The sequence below is a fragment of the Mobula hypostoma genome, chromosome 6 (genome assembly GCF_963921235.1).
Source record: "Mobula hypostoma chromosome 6, sMobHyp1.1, whole genome shotgun sequence".
Lineage (NCBI taxonomy): Eukaryota > Metazoa > Chordata > Chondrichthyes > Myliobatiformes > Myliobatidae > Mobula > Mobula hypostoma.
In genome coordinates this window covers 183551698-183574718 of record NC_086102.1, presented here as the reverse complement: position 1 = coordinate 183574718, position 23021 = coordinate 183551698, and the positions used below count along the sequence as shown (strand labels likewise).

At 41.8% G+C, this 23021-nt stretch overlaps 1 protein-coding gene across 1 annotated transcript in view; it reads left to right on the top strand.

Annotated features, from left to right (window-relative positions):
* The window catches only part of LOC134348799 (mucin-13-like), a 91865-nt gene that overhangs the window by 55574 nt on the left and 13270 nt on the right, over positions 1-23021 (top strand). Inside the window, exons 12-15 of the mRNA XM_063052601.1 lie at positions 363-418; positions 4854-4957; positions 19310-19444; positions 22824-22935. Coding sequence (XP_062908671.1) covers positions 363-418; positions 4854-4957; positions 19310-19444; positions 22824-22935 — 407 coding nt within the window. The remainder of the gene's footprint in view (positions 1-362; positions 419-4853; positions 4958-19309; positions 19445-22823; positions 22936-23021) is intronic.

Genomic DNA, 23021 nt, shown 5'->3' with positions numbered 1-23021 from the left:
CAGATTAGACAAAATCACTAAACAAAGTATTACATACACCCTTGGAGGTTGACCAGGGGTGGGGGGTGATATGGGGTTGCAGGGGACAGGGGTGCTACTTCCCTGAAATGAGTTTTTGCAGGGTGGAATGTCTGGTACTGTAAAGCGTGGTGCTAACCACTATGCTATTGTGCAAACATGTTTGTTATTGTGCATAAACCATGGGCGGAATCCAGCTTCCAAGCAATATTTTTCCAAATGGTTCCTAATGTAAAGAAACTGAAGAAGGAGACAAAGAAATTTATTTTAATTAGAAAGAAAGTATTAGATTTTGGATTAAAAATATATTGAAAATTTATCAATTATTCTGAATTGTTTTACAGTTTAAGAAGTCATTGAAGAAATTTGGCTACAAATCAACTATAATATATGACGTAAGGTAATGAGAAAATTGAATTAAATGTTTCATATGTGATCTCTGAAGTTAGCATGATAAATGGTTTGAATCATACAATATTGTTCTGTGTTGTTAAACAAGAAAAACAGGAAGAGTTAATGACTAACTAATCAAAATAAGGTCAGATATTAATTCAAAATGAAATATTGTGGACTTTGGAAGTCTTTATTAAGAACAGGAGAATACAGAAATAGAAGGAGGAAGGGACAGAGCCCGACAAGGTTGTTCACGTAGACTGTTCGATGGGCCTTGACAGATGATGTACCTCGGGTTCATTTTCTGAAATCTCTATTGCCTGTGAGTCTCAACATCAGAAGAGATGGGATGGCTGTGATATAGTAACAGGAATGAAAAATAACCTTTGCTTATAAAATCAGGAGGTGGGATTGGAGTCCATTTGGGTGTTCATAAAAGATTGAAAAAAATGGAGGCAATCTTTTGCTGAGAGTTTTCCAATAATAGGCATCCGTTAGTCTCGTGAGACTGTGGATTTGTGCCTTGGAAGGTTTCTAGGGACGCAGGCCTGGGCAAGGTTGTATGGAAGACCAGCAGTTCCCCATGCTACAAGTCTCCCCTCTCCACATCACCGATGTTGTTCAAGGGAAGGGCACTAGGGCCAAGACAGCTTGGCACTGGTGTCGTCGCAGAGCAATGTGTGGTTAAGTGCCTTGCTCAAGGACACAACACGCTGCCTCAGCTGAAGCTCGAACTAGCGACCTTCAGATCACCAGACCAACGCCTTAACCACATGGCCACATGCCAAGTTATCTACAGAAGATACAGAAGAGTTTTATAATCTAACGAAGAGATTTATACAATTGTTTTAGGATCAAAGTTGAGAATTGGGATTATTTTAAATCCCACAAGGGTTGACTGAAAAATTGATAAAGAGGCAGAACCCAGTCTAAGAAATAGATATGCATAATACCACTGTACCATTGAGAGCATACTCACCAACTGCATCTCAGTGTGGTATGGCAGTTGTCCCGTATCGGACCGCAAAGCACTCCAGCGGGTGGTGAAAACTCTCTAGCGGATTATCGGCACCCAATTGCCCATCATTGAGGACATCTACCATAAACGCTGCCTGGGCAGGGAGAAAAGCATTATCAAGGATGCATCTCACCCTAACCATGGACTTTTTACCCTCCTCCCATCCGGTAGGCGCTACAGGAGCCTCCGCTCCTGCACCAGCAGGCACAGGAAGAGCTTCTTCCCTGAGGCTGTAACGCTGCTGAACCTCACATCACAGCGCTAAGCAGTATTGCACCCATATTGGACTATATACTTTTATATTTGTGTGCTGTAGCATGCACTTTTTATTCACAGATATTTTGTAAATAACACTATTCTTTGCATTTCTGGTCAGATGCTAACTGCATTTCATTGGCTTTGTATCTGTACTTGGCACAATGACAATAAAGTTGAATCTAATCTAATCTAATAATAGTAGAAAAGAGAAAAAACTAAATTACAGTGTGTTTGTGTGTATATATACACACACTCTCATGTATATATAGATATATGTATATGTATGTGTATATATATATATGTTTAGATATATAATAGTTTAATTAAATAAGTAATGCAACAGATAGAAATAAAAAAGTGCGGTAGTGTTCCTGGGTTCAATGTCCATTCAGAAGTCAGATGGCGGAGGGGAGGGGAGGAAGCTGTTTCTGAATCACAGAGTGTGTGTCTTCAGGCTCCTGTACCTCTTTCCTGGTGACAGCAATGAGAAAAGGGCATGTCCTAGGTGATGGATGCCAGTTTTTTGAGGCATCACTCTTTGAAGATGTCCTGGATGCTGGGGAGGCTAGTATCCATGATGGAGACCCCCCCCCCCTCTACCCCGCCTCTACCCCGCCGTACCAAATGGTCTTACATGGGCCTTGCATCTGTGGTGGGAAAGCTATTGCAAAAGATTCTTAGAGATAGGATCTCTGGGCATTTAGAGAATCATGGTCTGATCAGGGACGGTCACCATGGCTTTGTGAAGGGCAGATCGTGTCTAACAAGCCTGATAAGAGTTCTTTGAGGAGGTGACCAGGCATATAGATGAGGGTAGTGCAGTGGATGTGATCTATATGGATCTTAGTAAGGCATTTGACAAGGTTCCACGCGGTAGGCTTATTCAGAAAGTCAGAAGGCATGGGATCCAGGGAAGTTTGGCCAGGTGGATTCAGAATTGGCTTGCCTGCAGAAGGCAGAGGGTGGTGGTGGAGGGAGTGCATTCAGATTGGACGATTGTGACTAGTGGTGTCCCACAAGGATCTGTTCTGGGACCTCTACTTTTCGTGATTTTTATTAACGACCTGGATGTGGGGGTAGAAGGGTGCGTTGGCAAGTTTGCAGACGACACAAAGGTTGGTGGTGTTGTAGATAGTGTAGAGGATTGTCAAAGATTGCAGAGAGACATTGATAGGATGCAGAAGTGGGCTGAGAAGTGGCAGATGGAGTTCAACCCAGAGAAGTGTGAGGTGGTACACTTTGGAAGGACAAACTCCAAGGCAGAGTACAAAGTAAATGGCAGGATACTTGGTAGTGTGAAGGAGCAGAGGGATCTGGGGGTACGTGTCCACAGATCACTGAAAGTTGCCTTACAGGTGGATAGGGTAGTTAAGAAAGCTTATGGGGTGTTAGCTTTCGTAAGTCGAGGGACAGAGTTTAAGAGTCGCGATGTAATGATGCAGCTCTATAAAACTCTGGTTAGGCCACACTTGGAGTACTGTGTCCAGTTCTGGTCACCTCACTATAGGAAGGATGTGGAAGAATTGGAAAGGGTACAGAGGAAATTTACCAGGATGCTGCCTGGTTTAGAGAGTATGCATTATGATCAGAGATTAAGGGAGCTTCTCTTTGGAGAGAAGGAGGATGAGAGGAGACATGATAGAGGTGTACAAGATAATACAGGAATAGATAGAGTGGTTAGCCAGCGCCTCTTCCCCAGGGCACTACTGCTCAATACAAGAGGACATGGCTTTAAGGTAAGGGGTGGGAAGTTCAAGGGGGATATTGGAGGAAGGTTTTTTACTCAGAGAGTGGTTGATGTGTGGAATGCACTGCCTGAGTCAGTGGTAGAGGCAGATACACTAGTGAAGTTTAAGAGACTACTAGACAGGTATATGGAGGAATTTAAGGTGGGGGGTTATATGGGAGGCAGGGTTTGAGGGTCAGCACAACATTGTGAGCCAAAGGGCCTGTACTGTGCTGTACTATTCTATGTTCTATGTTCTATGAATGTTACCAGGACCCAGGGCCTGAGTTTAAGAGAGGGTTTAGGCATGCTGGGACTCAATTCCTTGCAGCATAGAAAACAGAAGTATAAACATCTAGAAGTATATACAATTATGAGGGGCATAGAAAGGGTGAATGCACACAGTTTTTTTTCCTATGGAGAGCGAATCAGTTTAAGGTGAGAAAGGAGAAATTTAAATGGCATCTGAGTGGCAACTTCACACAGAGGGTGGTACAGAAATGGAAAGAGCTTCCAGAGGAAGTTATTGTGATACAAATAATAACATTTTAAAGACACTTGGATAGCAAATGGACAAGCTTAGATAGGAATCTTGGTTGGCATGGGCAAGTTGGGCTGAAGGGCCTGTTTTTTGTACTGAATACTTTACAATTCTATGGCTCTAAAGCAAACAGCCAGGAAATATAAAAATAAATTATCACAATGAAAATAAGATATATGAGAAGAAAAAGAGTAGCAGCAGTACATGACATAAGAACATAGCAAGTTGGAGCAAGGGCATTTGAGTGTGTCCTGGTATTCATCAAGTTCCAGCATCATATACACCATCCCTTTAATATCCAGCATTCTTCATAATTCATCTCAGTAATAACTAATATTCAGTTTTAATTTCATATGATTAGCTGAAATTAAATTCCACAACTGTCATGTTGCACAGTGCCTGGGCTCCTCAGGAATGTTAAGAGATAAACCTACAAACACAAGCGATTCTGCAGATGCTGGAAATCCAAAGCAACATACACAAAATGCTGGGGGAGCTCACCAGGTCAGGCAGCATCTATGGAAAAGAGTGAACAGTTGACATTTCAGACTGGGACCCTTCATCAAAACTGGCTGTCAAGCCACTCATGAACTGTGTGATGTGTTTGAGTAACACATATGTTTATCCAAGGGGAATTCATGATACCAGGAGATAATTGTGGGTCCATATAGGAACTGAATGTGCAATGTACCATAGAGAAAAATAATGGTAAATGGAATTGGCTGGAGGGTAAATCCCGAGACAATCAACAGGAGAGATAAAAAATAGATCATACTAGAAATGAAGCGGTTTATGATTCTGCAGTGGACTTTCTGATGAGCTATTTGACCCTGCAGCACGTACATTGTGTCGTTGTGCATTGTCATGGTGAGTTAAGTTATATGACTTTATGATTACAGGAAAGGGAGTGTCATCATAGATGTTACAAACACATTTGAACAAAATAGCAGCGTAAGTGAATCAGACATTGAAAACGCCATACCAAAGGACTTCACATATTCAAGTAAGTGATATCATTTTGGACTTCTTTATTACTCAGTAATAAAATGGAATTTCCGGCACTGTATAATGAAGCAACTGTTTACATTTTCCATACCTCTTCCAATGAACACCCACATTGCATCATGGCCTTTGAATGGAAAATCCTGCAAAAGGTAGTGGATTCCGTTCAGTATATCATGGGCCAAACCCTCCCAACCATTGAACACACCTACATAAAACGGTGTCGTAGGAAAGCGGTATCTTTCATCAGAGATCCTCACCACCCCGAGCCATGCTCTCTTCTCACTGCTACCATCAAGTAGAAGGGTTGAAACCCTCAGGACCCGCACCACCAGGTTCATAACAGTTTCTACCCCTCAACCATCAGGCTCTTGAACAAAAGGAGATAACTAATCTCACTTGCCCACCCATTGAGATGTTCTCACAACGAATGATCTCACTTTATATCTCTTTATCTCATTATATCATGTTCTCGTTATTTAATGTTATTAACTTATATTTGCATTTGCACCGTTTGTTGTCTTCTGCTCTCCCGGTTGGTCTTTCATTGATCCTGTTATAGTTACTGTTCTGTAGATATGCTGAGTATGTCCACAGGAAAGTGAATCTTAGGGTAGTATGTTGTGACATACTGTATTGTACTCTGATAATAAAATTTACTTTGAACTTTGAACTTTATGGAAATGAAAGTCAAACATCTACTAGTGCCGGAAATTTGAAAAACAACAGAGTATACTGAAAACTGCCAGCAGGCCAGGCAGCATCGCACGAAGAAGCAAAATACATGAAACTGCCTCTTCAGCCTAATGTATTGTGACAATTATTTACATGAATCCCAGTTCCCTTCTGACATTCACCTCGGTTAACCCCCTGAGCAATCCCCCTGACTGATCTGCTCAACACAATTTAGGTAGCCATTCAGCATAACTTTGGCATGCTGAAGGAAACAGGATCACCCTGGTCACAGGGAGAACAAACAGATTCCACATAGACAGAACTCAAAGTGAGACTGCTGCACAAACTGCCTTACCACAGTGTTCACTGAGAGCTTTAACCTCTCGTTTCGGCAGTCTGAGGCACCCAGCTGCTTCAAGCAGGCTTCAGTTTTACCAGTGCCTAAGAAGAATGTGGGAAACTGCCTCAATGACTATCGTCCAGTAGAAATTACATCCACTGTGATGAAGTGCTTATACAGCTTGGTGATGAAACATATATCCTGCTGGAGGCATGACTTGGATCTGCTCCAATTTGCCTACCATCACAAAAGGCCAACAGCAGACACCAATTCATTGGTTCTTCATTCAACCCTGGAACATCAGGACAGCTAAGGTGCATATATGTGGCCAACCCCTGAACAACAGGTATATCATTTTGGATACTGTTGGGAGGGGAGAGGTTAACCTTACAGAGGAAAGTCACAGCAGTTGGGTCTCTGGCACTGAGCCTGGCTTTGTGACTTACAAGGGAAGAGGCATGCTGTGGTGATAAGGGCTTCATTAGTTAGGGGACGAGACAGGAGGTTCTGTGGGCAAGAACGAAATTCTTGGATAGTATATTGCTCCCGGCTGCCAGGGTCCACGAGTCCTCAGCATTCCTAAGTGGGTCAGTGAACAGCCAGAATTTATGGTCTATGTAGGTACCAATGATGTGGATAGGGTGAGTGATGAGGTTCTGCAAAAGGGAGTTCAGGGAGTTAGGTGCTAAATTAAAGGGCAGGACCTCCAGGGTTGAGATCTCAGGATTGCTATCTGTGCCATGTGCTAGTGAGGCCAGAACTAGGAAGATTATACAGTTTAACATGTGGCTAAGGAATTGGTGTAGGAGGGAGGGCATAAGATTTTTGGATCATTGGGCTCTCTTTCAGGGAAGGTGGGACCTGTGCAGATGGGATAGTTTGCATCTGAACTGGAGGGGGACTACTATCTGAACGGGAAGGTTCGTTAATGCTGCACGATAGGGTTTAACCTAGAGTTACAGGGGGATGGGAACCAGAGTGCCAAGACAGTGGAGAGGCAATGGAGACCAAAATTGGAGACCTCTGACAAAGTAAGAAATCAAAAGGTGTTCAATCCCTTCCTACCTATGTTCGTGACACTTCTCACGCTCTGAATTTTTTCGATGATTTTAAGTTCCCTGGCCCCCACCGCTTTATTTTCACCGTGGGTGTCCAGTCCCTATATACTTCCATCCCCCACCAGGAAGGTCTCAAAGCTCTCTGTTTCTTTTTGGATTCCAGATCTAACCAGTTCCCCTCTACCACCACTCTGCTCTGTCTAGCGGAATTAGTCCTTACTCTTAATAATTACTCCTTTGGCTCCTGCCACTTCCTCCAAACTAAAGTTGTAGCCATGGGCACCCATATGGATCCCAGCTGTGCCTGCCTTTTTGTTGGCTTTGTGGAACAATCCATGTTCCAAACCTATACTGGTATCTGTCAACCACTTTTCCTTCGCTATATCGACGACTGCATTGGCGCTGCTTCCTGCACGCATGCTGAGCTCGTTGACTTCATTAACTTTGCCTCCAACTTTCACCCTGCCCTCAAGTTTACCTGGTCCATTTCCAACACCTCCCTCCCCTTTCTTGATCTTTCTGTCTCTATCTTTGGAGACAGCTTATCCACTGATGTCTACCATAAGCCTACAGACTCTCACAGCTATCTGGACTATTCCTCTTCTCACCCTGTCTCTTGCAAAAATGCCACCCCCTTCTCGCAATTTCTCCACCTCCGCCGCATCCGCTCCCAGGATTAGGCTTTTCATTGCAGGATGAATGAGATGTCCTCCTTTTTTAAAGAAAAGGACTTCCCTTCCTCCACCATCAACTCTGCCCTCAAACGCATCTCCCCCATTTCACGCACATCTGCTCTCACTCCATCCTCCCATCACCCCACTAGGAATAGGGTTCCCCTGGTCCTCACCTACCACCCCACCAGCCTCCGGGTCCAACATATTATTCCCTGTAACTTCCACCACCTCCATTGGGATCCCACCAATAAGCACATCTTTCCCTCCCCACCCCCCCCCGCTTTCCGCAGGGATTGCTCCCTACGCAACTCCCTTGTCCATTCGTCCCCTCCATCCCTCCCCACTGATCTCCCTCCTGGCACTTATCCTTGTAAGCGGAACAAGTGCTACACATGCCCTTACACTTCTCCCTCATCACCATTCAGGGCCCCATTCAGTCCTTCCAGGTGAGGCGACACTTCACCTGTGAGTCGGCTGGGGTGATATACTGCATCCGGTGCTCCCGATGCAGCCTTGTATATATTGGCAAGACCCGACGCAGACTGGGAGACCGTTTCGCTGAACACCTATGCTCTGTCCACCAGAGAAAGCAGGATCTCCCAGTGGCCACACATTTTAATTCCACGTCCCATTCCCATTCTGATATGTCTATCCACGGCCTCCTCTACTGTAAAGATGAAGCCACACTCAGGTTGGAGGAACAACACCTTATATTCCGTCTAGGTAGTCTCCAACCTGATGGCACGAACATTGACTTCTCTAACTTCCGCTAATGTCCCACCTCCCCCTCGTTCCCCTCTGTTATTTATTTATTTATTATTAATTTTTTTTTCTCTGTCTCTCCTTTTTCTCCCTCTGTCCCTCTCATTATACTCCTTGCCCATCCTCTGGGTTTTTCCCCCCTCTCCCTTTCTTTCTCCCCGGGCCTCCTGTCCCATGATCCTCTCATATCCCTTTTGCCAATCACCTGTCCAGTTCTTGGCTCCATCCCTCCCCCTCCTGTCTTCTCCTATCATTTTGGATCTCCCCCTCCCCCTCCCCCTTTCAAATCTCTTACTAGCTCTTCCTTCAGTTAGTCCTGACGAAGGGCCTGGGACTGAAACTCTTCCTATAGATGTGCCTGGCCTGCTGCCTTCACCAGCATTTTTTATGTGTGTTGTGTGACTAGTGTCCTGATCTGTGTGTATTTCAGTGCAAGATGTATCCTAGCAAAGGCAGATAATTGTACTGACGATGAGGGGGCTGCGTTACAAACAGAGGCAATGTGTAGTGAGGAGAGGCTGTTGATAGGCCAAAATTGCAGTCAACAGGATGAGTTGCAATGTAAAAGGTGGACAAAATTGAAAAGAGTGAAGACAGGACTGAAGGTGTTATATTCGAATATGCGCAGTATAGGGAATAAGGTAGGTGAATCTGCGGCCCAGTTGCAGATTGGCAGGTATGATGTAGGCATCACTGAATCATGGCTGAAAGAAGATTATAGCTGGGAGCGTAATGTCTAATGATACACGTTGTTTCGAAAGGACAGACAGGACAGCAGATGGAGCTGCATTGTTCCGTTGGTAAAAAAATGAAATCAAATCATTTGAGAGAGGTTTCAATAGGGTCAGAAGGTGATGAAGTGTTGTGCATAGAGCTAATGAACTGCATGGATAGAAAGACCCTGACAGGAGTTGTATACAGACCCCCAAGCAGTAGTAAGGATGTGGTCTAAAAATTACACTGGGAGATAAAAAAACTGCATACCAAAATGGCATTGTTACAATAGTCATGGGGAATTTCAATATGCAGGTAGATTGGGAAAATCAGTTTGGTACTGGATTCCAGGAGGGGGAATTTCTAGAGTACCTATGAGATGGCTTTTTAGAGCAGCTCGTGTATGGGCCCACTAGGGGATCAGCTATTTTGAATTGAGTGTTGTGAATGAACTCAAATTATTTAGAGAGCTTAAGGTAAAAGAACCCTTAGGGACAATGATCATAATATGATCAAATTCACACTAACATTTGAGAAGGAGGAGCTTAAGTCAGATGTATCAGTATAGTATGATAGTGGAGTAAAGAGAATTACAGAGGCATGAGAGAGGAGTTGACCAGAACTGATTGGAAAAGAACACTGGCAGAGATGATGGCATAGCAGCAATGGCCGGAATTTCTGGAAGCAATTCAGAAAGCACAGGATATATACATCCCAAAGAGGAACAAGTATTCTAAAGGAAAGATGACACAACCATGGCTAACAAAAGAAGTCAAAGCCAACACAAAAGCCAAAGAGAGGGCATATAATAGAGCAAATATCCGTAAGAAGTTAGAAGATTGGAAGCTTTTAAAAATCAACCGAAGGCTGCTAAAAAAAAGTCATTAAGAAGGTAAAGATGGAATACAAAAGTAAGCCAGCCAGTAATATTAAAGAGGATACCAAAGGTTTCTTCAGATGCATAAAGTATAAAAAGAGAGGGGAGGGGGGATATCGGACCATTGGAAAACAATGCTGGAGAGGTCATAATGGGGGACAAAGAAATGGTGGACGAACTGAATAAGTAATTTTGCATCAATCTTCAATGTGGAAGACACTAGCAGTATGGTAGAAGTTCCATGTATTAGGGGTCAAGAAGTGTGTGAAGTTACCATTACTGAGGAGAAGGTTCTTGGGAACCTGAAGGATCTGAAGGTAAATAAGTCACCTGGACCAGATGATGTACACCCCAGGGTTCTGAAAGATGTGGCTGAAGAGATTGTAGAGGCATTAGAAATGATCTTTCAGGAATCACTAGATTCTGGAATGGTTCTGGAAAACTGGAAAATTGGAAATATCACTCTACTCTTCAAGAAGGAAGAGAGGATTTTCAGATGGCTTTTGACAAGGTGCTGCACATGAGGCTGCTTAGCAAGCAACAAGACCATGGTGTTAGTGGAAAGATTGAAGCATAGAAAAAGCAGTGGCTGATTGGCAGGAAGCAAAGAGTGGGAATAAACAAAGCCTTTTCTGGTTGGCTGCAGGTGACTAGTGGTGTTCAACAGGGGTCTGTGTTGGAACCAATTCTTTTTATGTTATATGTCAATGCTTTGGATAATGGATTTGATGACTTATTTGCAAAGTTTGCAGATGATATGAAGCTAAGTGGAGGAGCAGGTAGTTTTGAAGAAGTAGAAAGGCTACAGAAGAACTTAGACAGATTAAGAGAATTGGCAAAGAAATGGCAGATATATGGGGGAATGTATGGTCATGCACTTTGTTAAAATAAATGAAAGTGTTGACTATTTTCCAAATGGAGAGAAAATACAAAAACCTGTGGTACAACGGGACGTGGGAGTGCTTATGCTAAATTCCCTAAAGGTTCATTTGCATTTTGAGTCGTGGTGAGGAAGGCAAATACAATGTTAGCATTCATTTCAAGGGGACTAGCCAGAGAGGGGCAAATCTGTGGAATTCTTTGCCACAGGCAGCTGTGGAGGCAAAGTCTTTATGTATAGTTAAGGCAAACATTGATATATTCTTGATTGGTCAGAGCATGAAAGGATACGGGGGGGGAGGAATTTAGGAGATTGGGAATAAGGAAAACTGGATCAACCATGAAGAAATGGCGGAGCAGCCTTGATGGTCCCAATGGCCTAATTCTGCTGCTATATCTTATGGTCTTATCTATCAGGATACTCTTCATTGACTGCAGCTGCACATTCAATAGTGTCATCCTCTCAAAACTAATCAATAAGCTTCAAGACCTAGAACTTGTGCAACTGGATTCTTGATTTCCACACTTCTAGACCCCAGTTACTTCAGACTGGCAAAAACATCACCTCCACAATCTCCATCAGCGCAGGTGCACAACAAGGCCATGTGCTTAGCCCCTGCTCTACTTGTTTTATACTAATGATTGTGAGGCTGTGTACAGCTCCAATGCCATATTTAAGTTTGCTGACAACACCATTGTCATTGGCTGAACTAAAGGTGGTGACAAATCAGCAAATAGGAGGGAGATTGAAAATCTGCCTGAATGGAGCCACGACAACAACCTGTCAGCAACAGCGAGGAGCTGATCATTGAGTTCAGGAGGAGGAAACCAGAGGTACATGAGCCAGTCCTCATCGGGGGAATCAAAGGTGGAAAGAGCCAGCATCTTTAAGTTCTTCAGTATTATTATTTTAGGGGAACTGTTCCTGGCCCAGCACATAATTATCATTCTAAGGAAAGCCTGGCAGTGCCTCTACTTTGACAAACGTCTTATAGGTGTGCAGTAGAGAGTCTATTGGCTGGTTGCATCACAGCCTGGTATGGAAACACCAGTGCCCTTGAATGGAAAAGCCTACAAAAATAGTAGAAACAGCCTAGTCCATCATGGGTAAAGCCCTTCCCACCATTGAGCACATCAACAGAAAGTGCTGTTACAGGAAACGAGCATCCATCATCAAGATTCCCTACCATCCAGGCCATGCTCTCTTCTCACTGCTCCCATCAGAAACGAGGTACAGGAGCCTCAGGACCCGCAACACCATGTTCAGGAACTTTTATTAACTCTCAACCATCAGTCTCTTGAACCAGATGAGTTAACTTCCCTCGGCCCATCATTGAACTGTTCCCACACCGATGGAGTCACTTTCAAGGACTTTTCATCTCATGTTCTTTATATTTATTGTTTATTTGTTAATATTACTATTATTTATTTTTTTCCTTTCTTTTTGTATTTGCTCAGTTTGTTATCTTTTGCACGTTGACTGTTTGTCTGTCCTGCTGGGTGAGTTATTTTATTGATTCTATTGTGTTTCTTGTATTTACTGTGAATGCTCAAAGGAAGATGAACCTCAGGGTTATATATGGTGACATATCTTTACTTTGATTGTAAATTAACTTTGAACAAAGCTACACCATTTGTGGAGAGGGAAACAGAGATGTATCCTCAGTTGCTTTGATGGATGAAACATCCTGTTTTCACTATCCCTGAAAAAAATAACAGAATTCTTTTCTTGAATACCGTGATTAAAATAAAATATGATGTTTCAAAATTATACAAAGAGCAGGCCTTTTAATAGAATAATTATAAAGTAGAAAAATAAGTACTAAATGATACTTTAGTACTTTAGAAGAGTTTGTTGAAGCATGTAAAAGTTCAATTCAAATCAATTCGAGTTTAATTGTCATTCAACCATACATGAATACTCAAAATAAAGTCAAACGAGACAGCGTTACTCTGGGGTAAAGATGCAAAACACAATACCAACTGTCACACACAGCACAAAGCACACAGAAGAGAGCAAGCACAAATGATATCACAATCATGCAATAAAGGAGTCCAAAACTCTTGATGTCGAACACTGGGGGAAGGCATGACTCTGAATTCAGCCTGAATGCTGAGCCACACCGCCCCTCGTTAAATCATTGAAGGAAGAGAAAGATTGGCCATAGCTGAAAGAATTAGGTATACGTGAAAGATGAAAGGTGGAAGTTTAGCAGTTAGCAACCAAATCATTTGCACAAGTTTTACAAATAATGGCTGGAATGGGAAATTTAAAATGAGAGCAGGAAAAGAATTTGCCCTGAAAAAATGAGTTTTGATGAAAGGTGAAAAGTCAAAGGGGAATGTGAGGGGAAACGTCTTAACTCAGAGGGTGGTGAGAGTGTGGAACAAGCTACCAGTATAAGTGGTGCATGCGAGCTCAATTTCAACGTTTAAGATTGGTTTGGATTGGTACGTGGATGGTAGGGGTGTGGAGGGCTATGGTCCCAGTGCAGGTCGATGGGAGTAGGCAGTTTAGATGGTTTTGGCATGGGCTAGAATGGCTAAAGGGCCAGTTTCTGTGTTGTACTTTCCTATGACTCAATGACCCAGAACATATGATGATTTGTCAGAAAACTGATGACTTTAAAAAGATTTAAGCATATGCTTAAGAGCAAAATTAGGAAGGCAAATAGAGGGAATGAGATGCTTCTGGAAGGTAAGTTTAAAGAATATCCCAAGAATTTATATAGCTATATAAAGAGCAAAAGTGTGGCTGTAGAGAATGTAGTTCCCTTACAGATCAGCAGTGATGCCTATGTGTTGAGCCATAAGAAATGAGTGGGATTTTAATAAATATTTCTCCAAAATATTTGCTCAGGAGAAAATTCCCTCATTGCTTGATTTAATAAGGAAAACCAATGGTGGTGCTTTGAAGGAAATTCATATTACCAAGGAGGAGGTATTTGCAGCCTTATAGCACATCAGATGGATATATCCCCAGGGCCAGACCAAATGCATTCTTGGACTTTGTAAGAGACTGGAGAAGAAATTGCTGGGTCCTTTATGGAGATATTTGCTTCACTGTTAGACACTAATAAAGTTCCTAAATTCTGGAAGGTGGCTGGTGTTGTTATATCAGTCAGCCTGATATTATTCATGGGGAAGATGATGGAGGGGAATCCTGAGGGACAGGATTGGCCAGCATTTGGATAAACAGAATCTAATAAGGAGGGACCAGCATGTCTTTGTGTGCAGAGAGTTTGGCTTGACCAAATTTTATGATTTTTTTTGAATAGTTAACAAAAAAGGTTAACTATAAATAATTTGGATACCAATGTGCAAAGCCTAATCAGCATATTTGTGGATGATATAAACTTAGGAGGTGTTGTTAATGGTGAAGAAGGTTATTATAGATCACAGCAGGGTGAGGAGGGTGGTCTTGATCAGTTAGAAAACTGGGCCAAGGAGTGGAAAATGGAATTCAATGCAGATAAGTCTGAGGTGATGCATTTTGCGAAGTCAGACAAGTTGTTCGGGAAATTCAATTACATAGAAACATAGAAAACCTACAGCACAATACAGACCCTTCGGCCAACAATGCTGTGCTGAACATGTGCTTACCTGGGAAATTACCTAGGGTTACCCATAGCCCTCTATTTTTCTGAGCTCCATATACCCGTCCAGGAGTCTCTTAAAAGACCCTATCGTATCTGCCTCCACCACCGTCACCAGCAGCCCATTCCACTCACTCACCACTTTATGCGTAAAAAAACTTACCCCTGATATCTCCTCTGTACCTGCTTCGAAGCACCTTAAAACTCTGCCCTCTCATGCTAGCCATTTCAGCCCTGGGGAAAAGCCTCTAGCTATCCACACGATGAATGCCTCTCATCATCTTATACACCTCTATCAGGTCACCTGTCACTCCAAGGAGAAAAGGTCAAGTTCACTCAACCTATTCTCATAAGGCATGCTCCCCAATCCAGGCAACATCCTTGTAAATCTCCTCTGCACTCTTTCTATGGTTTTTACATCTTTCCTGTAGTGAGGTGACCAGAACTAAGCACAATACTCCAAGTGGGGTCTGACCAGGGTCCTATATAGCTGTAACATTACCTCTCGGCTCCTAAACTCAATCCCATGATTGATGAAGGCCAATGCACTGTATGCCTTCTTAACCACAGAGTCAACCTGCGCAGCACCCTTGAGTATCCTATGGAATGAACCCCAAGATCCCTCTGATCCTCCACACTGCCAAGAGTCTTATCATTAATACTGTATTCTGCCATCATTTTTGACCTACCAAAATGAACCACCTCACACTTATCTGGGTTGAACTCCATCTGCCACTTCTCAGCCCAGTTTTGCATCCTATCAATGTCCCACTGTAACCTCTGACAGCCCTCCATACTATCCACAACACCCCCAACCTTTGTGTCATCAGCAAATTTACTAACCCATCCTTCCACTTCTTCATCCAGGTTATTTATAAAAATCACGAAGAGTAGGGGTCCTAGAACAGATCCCTAAGGCACACCACTGGTGACCAACCTCTATGCACAATATGACCTGTCCACAACCACTCTTTGCCTTCTGTGGGCAAGCCAGTTTTGGATCCACAAAGCAATTTCCCCTTGGATCCCATGCCTCCTTACTTTCTCAATAAGCCTTGCATGGGGTACCTTGTCAAATGCCTTGCTGAAATCCATATACACTACATCTACTGCTCTACCATCATCAACGTGTTTAGTCACATCCTGAAAAAATTTAATCAGGCTCGTAATGCATGATCTGCCTTTCACAAAGCCATGCTGACTATTCCTAATCATATTATGCCTCTCCAAATGTTCATAAATCCTGCCTCTCAAGATCTTTTCCGTCAACTTCCCAACCACTGAAGTGAGTCTCACTGGTCTGTAAATTCCTGGACTTTCTCTACTCCCTTTCTTGAATAATGGAACAACATCCAGAACCCTCCAATCCTCCGGAACCTCTCCTGTCCCTATTGATGACGCAAAGATCATCACCAGAGGCTCAGCAATCTCCTCCCTTGCCTCACACAGTAGCCTGGGGTACATCTTGTCTGGTCCTGGTGACGTATCCAACTTGCTGCTTTCCAAAAGCTCTTGCACATCCTCTTTCTTAATATCTACATGCTCAAACTTTTCACTCCACTGTAGGTCATCCCTACAATCGTCAAGATCCTTTTCTGTAGTGAATACTGAAGCAAAGTACTCATTAAGTACCTCTGCTATCTCCTCTGGTTCCATACACACTTTTCCACTGTCACACTTGATTGGTCCTATTCTCTCATGTCTTATCCTCTTGCTCTTAACATAATTGTAGAATGCCTTGGGATTTTCCTTAATCCTGTCTGCCAAGGCCTTCTCATGACCCCTTCTGGCTCTCCTAATTTCATTCTTGAGCTTCCTCCTGCTAGCTTTATACTCTTCTAGCTCTCTATCATTACCTAGCTTTTTGAACCTTTCATAAGCTCTTCTTTTCTTCTTGACTACTACTTTTTATACTTTTATACTTCATTGTCGCCAAACAATTGATACTAGAACATACAATCATCACAGCGATATTTGATTCTGTGCTTCCTGCTCCCCAGATTACAAATATTAAATATTTAAAATAATAAAAATTAGTTAAATATTAAGAATTTAAATTAAAAATCATAAATAGAAAATAGAAAAATGTAAAGTAAGGTAGTGCAAAGAAACCGAGAGGCAGGTCTGGATATTTGGAGGGATCCAGGTCAGGATCCGTTCAGCAGTCTTATCACAGTTGGAAAGAAGCTGTTCCCAAATCTGGCTGTACGAGTCTTCAAGCTCCTAAGCCTTCTCCCGGAGGGAAGAGGGACAAAAAGTGTGTTGCCTGGGTGGGTCGTGTCCTTGATTATCCTGGCAGCACTTCTCCAACAGCGTGCAGTGTAAAGTGATTAGATTTACAACAGCCTTTGTACACCACGGTTCCTGTACCCTACCATCCTTTCCCTGTCTCACTGGAACGTATCTATGTAGAACTCCATGCAAATATCCCCTGAACATTTGCCACATTTCTTCCATACATTTCCCTGAGAACATCTGTTTCCAATTTATGCTGCTAAATTCCTGCCTGATAGCCTCATAATTCTCCTTACTCCATTTAAACGCTTTCCTAACTTGTCTGTTCCTATCCCTCTCCAATGCTATGGTACATTGATTGCAAGTAAATTAGACACAAGCGAGCCTTATTCATGATATTGTGGGGAGTGGAACCGCTAACAGTGGGTTTCGAACTCCAAATAATAGACAGAGCTCAGCTCCTTTTGTACATGTACAAATCAATTGCAAAAGCAAAGTCTGTTCGATTAACCTTGTGAATTACAAAAGATAAGCTAGCTTCATATGCAGTTCTCGTTAGTCCTGACGAAGGGTCTCAGCCCGAAACGTCAACTGTACCTCTTCCTAGAGATGTTGCCTGGCCTGCTGCGTTCACCAGCAACTTTGATGTGTGTTGCTATATCTTTCGCAACCTAAGCTGCAAACTGGTCTCCATATAGAAAAGCCAATATTAACCCTTTGTCTGTCAAAATCTTTAACTTACAATATTTTCTTCCACAGATGTGTAAGACCTATACTATGAATGGTTGGGCATTAGGGAGTGTAACACAACAGAGAGATCTAGGAGTACAAGTGCATAGACTGCAAAAATCAGTATCACCGGTCAACAAGGCGGTGAAAAAGGTGTTTAGCACATGTGTTGGGCCTTAATCTGTGCTTAGTTCTCCCTGACTCTCTGATTTCTTGTTAAGAGCAACCACTCCAGAAAGCCTGAACCTTTGAATCTTCCATAAATCTAAATGGAAGAGATGATCTTGCATTATTGGTATGAGCTAATTTTATTTCTCTTCTGGTGTACTTAGCTCCTATTAAATTCAAATTGGTGATTTATTATGAAGAAAGCAGTGTGAGAGTGGGAAAAGCTTTGCTGGTAATACATACTCTAGAACAGGGATTCCCAACCTGGGGTATGTACGAGGAAAGACTGGATAAACAGATCCTTTGTTTAATGATATTGATCCATGACATGAAAAAGGTGGGGAACTCCTGCTCTAGAACTTTGAAACAAAGAGCTTAGGAGCAAATATGGGACTATTCAGCCCTTTCAATCTGTTCAGAGAACCGAAGAGTTGTGGCCAATCCTCTGACTTAGCCACCTCCTTTGTATTTAGAAATCTATCATCCTCCTTCTGAAGAATATTTGACAACTTAACTTCCATAGCTTCCTGTAACTAAGAATTGCACAGCATTATAAAGTTCAAAGTTCACGTTTATTATCCAAAGCATGTACACTATATATAACATTGAGGTTTTTCTCCAGGCAGCCACAAAACAGAAACCCAGTAGAACTCATTTAAAAAAGGCCATCAAACACCTGATACGCAAAGAAAAAGAACAATTGTGCAAACAATAAAAAGTGAAAAAAATAACATTCAGAAGTAAAGTTCACGAAGGTGAGTTCACAGCCCTGAAGCCAGTCATCACTGCAGCTGGTCCAGGATCCCACTAGTTGCAGGCCACAGCCTTGGTTCAGCTCACAGATTAGTAAACCTTGCCAAGTAGAGAGCTGAAGACAGACCCATCCGTCTCCTCCGGAGCCGACACACTGACCATTTCTTTCTGCCAAGCAACGGGTCATTCCTTGCTCTTCTCAGTGTAGATATTTCTCTTCATAGCAGTCCTAAGTGTTTTATCACAAATCCTGATGTTATGATACCTACTCCTTAATCACACCCACGGCCAAGTCAAGAGAAGCACTTTTCCTGCATCCAGCCTCTCAAGCCCAGTCAGTATATTGTACTGAGATCCTATTTAATTCTTCCAGATTCTTGTTAATACAACCTCGTTCATCCAGTCTCTCCTCATACATATTCCTACCATGCTAGTAGTCAGGCTTCTGAAGATTTGTTACATGCTTTAACGGGCACATCTTTCCTCAGATAAGGAGTGCACACAATACTTCAGATATGATCTCACCAAAGCCCGGTATAATTGTAGTCAATGATGTCTTGGGTATTCGTGGGGCTACCACATCCATCTAATTATAACCACTGAAGTCTGTCAGAAGCAGTCTTGGGGTGTTGTTTCCAGCCTTTAAGCTCTTGCTTATGTCATTCTATCAATTTTCTTGCAAATTTTCAGCATCTAACCATCAGTGCATACAAAAATAGAATTAGATTGAGATGTAAAATGTTGAAAATGTTATTAGTATATTTGTTTAAAGATCCACTGGGTTACAAACAATGTTCAGAATAATTTGGAAATAAGTCTGATATAAGATTGCATAAAATGTTTATATTAGATGTTTTGAAATTAATTTCCCAGCTTATTCTCCTCTTCAATAGCTGTTCAAGGATGCAACTTAGATAACTGTGATGATAAAACTACTGTTGGCTGTGCCCAACCGCAGTATGGTCTGTCTAAGTGTATCTGCAAAGAAGAATTTTATAAGACCTCCCGGAAAGACACAAAATGCATTGGTATTTACTTTTTACACTTGATTTTATTTATCAGCATTGAAGTGTTATATTAAATTAGACCATAAGACCATAGGAGCAGAATTAGGCCATTTGGCCCATTGAGTCTGCTCCGCATTTCATCATGGCTGATTCAATGTTCCTCTCAGCCCCGATCTCCTGCCTTCTCCCTGTATCCCTTCATGCCCCGACCAATCAAGAATCTATGAACCTTTGCCTTAAATATACATAAAGACTTGGTCTCCACAGCTGCCTGTGGCAAAGAATTCCAAATTCATCACTCTCTGGCTAAAGAAATTCCTCCTCATCACCGCTCTAAAAAGGACACCCCTCTATTCTGAGGTTGTGCAGAGGTCTTGATTCTTGATTGGTCAGGGCATGAAGGGATACGGGGAGAAGGCAGGAGACTGGGGCTGAGAGGAAAATTGGATCAGCCATGATGAAATGGCAGAGAAAACTCAATAGGCCAAATGGCCTAATTCTGCTCCTATATCTTATGGTTTTACTAATTACAGATTTTAATATGATATCTTTAAAATTTTATTCTCTGTTGCTTATATATAACATAAATGATTTTATGTAATGTATAAATGGGAAATTACTTGATAGTCTTTGAAATGATTACCTTTAATTTGAAATACCACTGTTCAAATTAGGAAAAGAGATCATTTTGATGTCACTTGCAACAATGTATTTTCTTCTAATTTTCTGTGTTCTCTCTATGATGATTTCAAGTCTCATTTCTCTGTTAATGTACTTGCATAACATGTGCTTTGTAGTAGGTCAGAAAATAATTTGTGAAGTGCTTTTTTGGTATTATGCATCCTAAGTATACAATTCACCATTTATAATGTCTTGTAATGTAATACGCAATCTTCAGAATCAGAGTCAGGTTTGTTATCACCAGAATGTGTGTGAAACTTGTTAACTTAGCAGCAGCAGTACAATGCAATGCATGATAATATAGAAAGCAAAAAACAAATAAATAAGTAAATTACATACAGTTATTATGTATATGTATGTTAGATCACTTTCCATGAGCGATCATGGACTTTAAGTGACACGATTGATCTTGGCAAATTTTTCAACGGAAGTGGTCTCTATTGGACACTCCCCCAGCCATTTTCAATACTCCTCAGAGATTGTCTGCCTGGCATTAGTGGCCACATAACCAGGACTTGTGATATGCACCAACTGCTCATACGACCATCCACCACTTGCTCCCCTGGCTTGACATGACCATCAGGGGGGCTAAGCAGGTGCTACACCTTGCCCAAGGGTGACCTACAGGCTAGTGGAGAGATGGAGTGCCTTACACCTCCTTCGATAGTGACGTATCTCCACCCCGCCATCCCCTTTATGCATTAAAGAAACAATAGTGGCCACAGACAGGAAAGCCAGTCTTAATGTAGGGAATGGCCCATTCTTTCATTACGTAATTGTTGGCAAATTCATTATAACAGCTTTTGGTGGGTCATTTGAGGTACATCACTGAAACAGATCATCAGGTGAAGCTGTTTTCTTTCAGGGAGGAAACGGGGATATATATATATATATAAAAGGGATTACTCAAATATTATTGAAATATCAAATACACAAGAGAATGCTTGGCTTCATCAGCCATGCAATAGAATATAAGAGACAAGATCAGATGGTACAGCTTTGTAAAAGATAGGCAAGTTCACATTTTAAAAATTCTTAGACAGGCACATGGATGATAGAAAAACCTAGGGCTAGGTAGGACAAAAAGTTTAGATTGATCTTAGAGCAGGGTAAAACGTATGGGGCTAAATACCTTTTCCAAGTTCTACGAGTCTTCTGTACAGTTCTGGTTGCACAGTATAGGAAGGATTCTGGTTTAGGGTGTGGGAGCTACTGCACAGGATTGAAATAAGCTGCAGAGAGTTGTAAACTTAGTCAGCTCCATCATGGGTACTAGCCTCCTTAGTCTCCAGGTCATCTTCAAGCAGCGATGCCTCAAAAAGGCAGCATCCATCATTAAGGACCCCCATCACCCAGACCATGCCTTGTTCTCATTGATACCATCAGGAAGAAGGTATAGAAGCCTGAAGACACACACTCAACAATTCAGGAACAGCTTATATACACATTATATATATTTCCTGTAATTCACATTTTTTCCTATTATTATGGATTACATTGTACTGCTGCCACACAGACAAATTTCACGACATATGCTGGTGATATTAAACCTGATTCTGATTGTAATTGCACTGGAGGGGGTGTAATGGAGTTGTCTGGATTTGTTTTCACACGAGTGGAGGATGCTGATGGCCAAGTTGATAGAGGTGCACATAATTATTAGGAGGATGGTTAGGGCGATAGGGAGAATAATCTTTTACCCATGTTGGTTCTGTCTAAAGCTGAGGGCACAGGTCTAAGAAGAGGAGGTGGTTTAGCGGTGTTCTGAGGGGCATCTTTTTCACACAGAGAGAGGTTGGAATCTGGGATGAAGCATACCCTCTCATCATTTAAGAAGGATTGAGACAAATGCTTGACTTATCAAGACATAGAAAGTTATGGACCAAATTTATTAAGTGGATGAGTCCAATTGTCTGCTTGGACATGTCAGACCAAATAGATCCATTCCTGTGTTCTATGATCCTGTGTCTCTTGACTAGTTCAATTACTTCAAGTGATCTCCAAATTTAATGTACATGACTGCAGATGAGGATGCAGTGTTTAGCAAACAAAGTCTTTCACTAAAGTATTCAGACTGATTGGCGTGGGTCACCATTTAAGTACTTTGAAGCCAGTGGAAAGAACTTTGGAGTCTATGCACAGATGTTCTTCTATTACACAAGTTATGCAAACAGTAGGGAAAAATCATATTACTTATTGCACAACTTGTGCAAATATAATACTTATTGCACAATATTCTGTATGGGGAAAACAATGATTGGGAATGTGTCCACATTTTGAAGTTCCTCTGCTATATCTGAAACTCTATTTCTTGACTCTCCACTACTCATACATCATAGATAATTTCTAGATATTCTCTCAAATTCCAACCTCAGTTTCAGTGGAAAGTTTGTGAAAGTCATTGTGGTGAAGATCGTGGACAAATCAGTGCTGAAATATTAACACATAATGTCTCTCTGCAATGCAACATCTCATAATGCTCTATGTTGAAAGCCATTTGAAAGACCACATACACGCACTCGGTGGCCATTTTATTAGATACAGGAGGCACCTAATAAAATGGTCACTGAGTGTATGAAGCATTTGTACTGTATATTTTTTTAATTAACTGTGTAATATGAAGCTATGAATATACAAACGTTTGTAGAAACCATTTCAATGTTTCAGAATCTGAATAACTGCAATAGCAACTTATAGTAATTTTCTTTAATATCTACAGAAACGTGTGAACTAATGTGCAAAGGAAAGAATCAACACTGTGTTCCACGAAATGGAATTCTTGTTTGTGAATGCCAGCCTGGATATAAAGATAACAATGGCATCTGTGAAAGGTTAAAGATAAAAGCTCTTTTCTGGTTTGCAATATGACATTGAAACTCTCTGTCAGGGTTGTCCAGTGCAGTGACCGTTTCTGCCA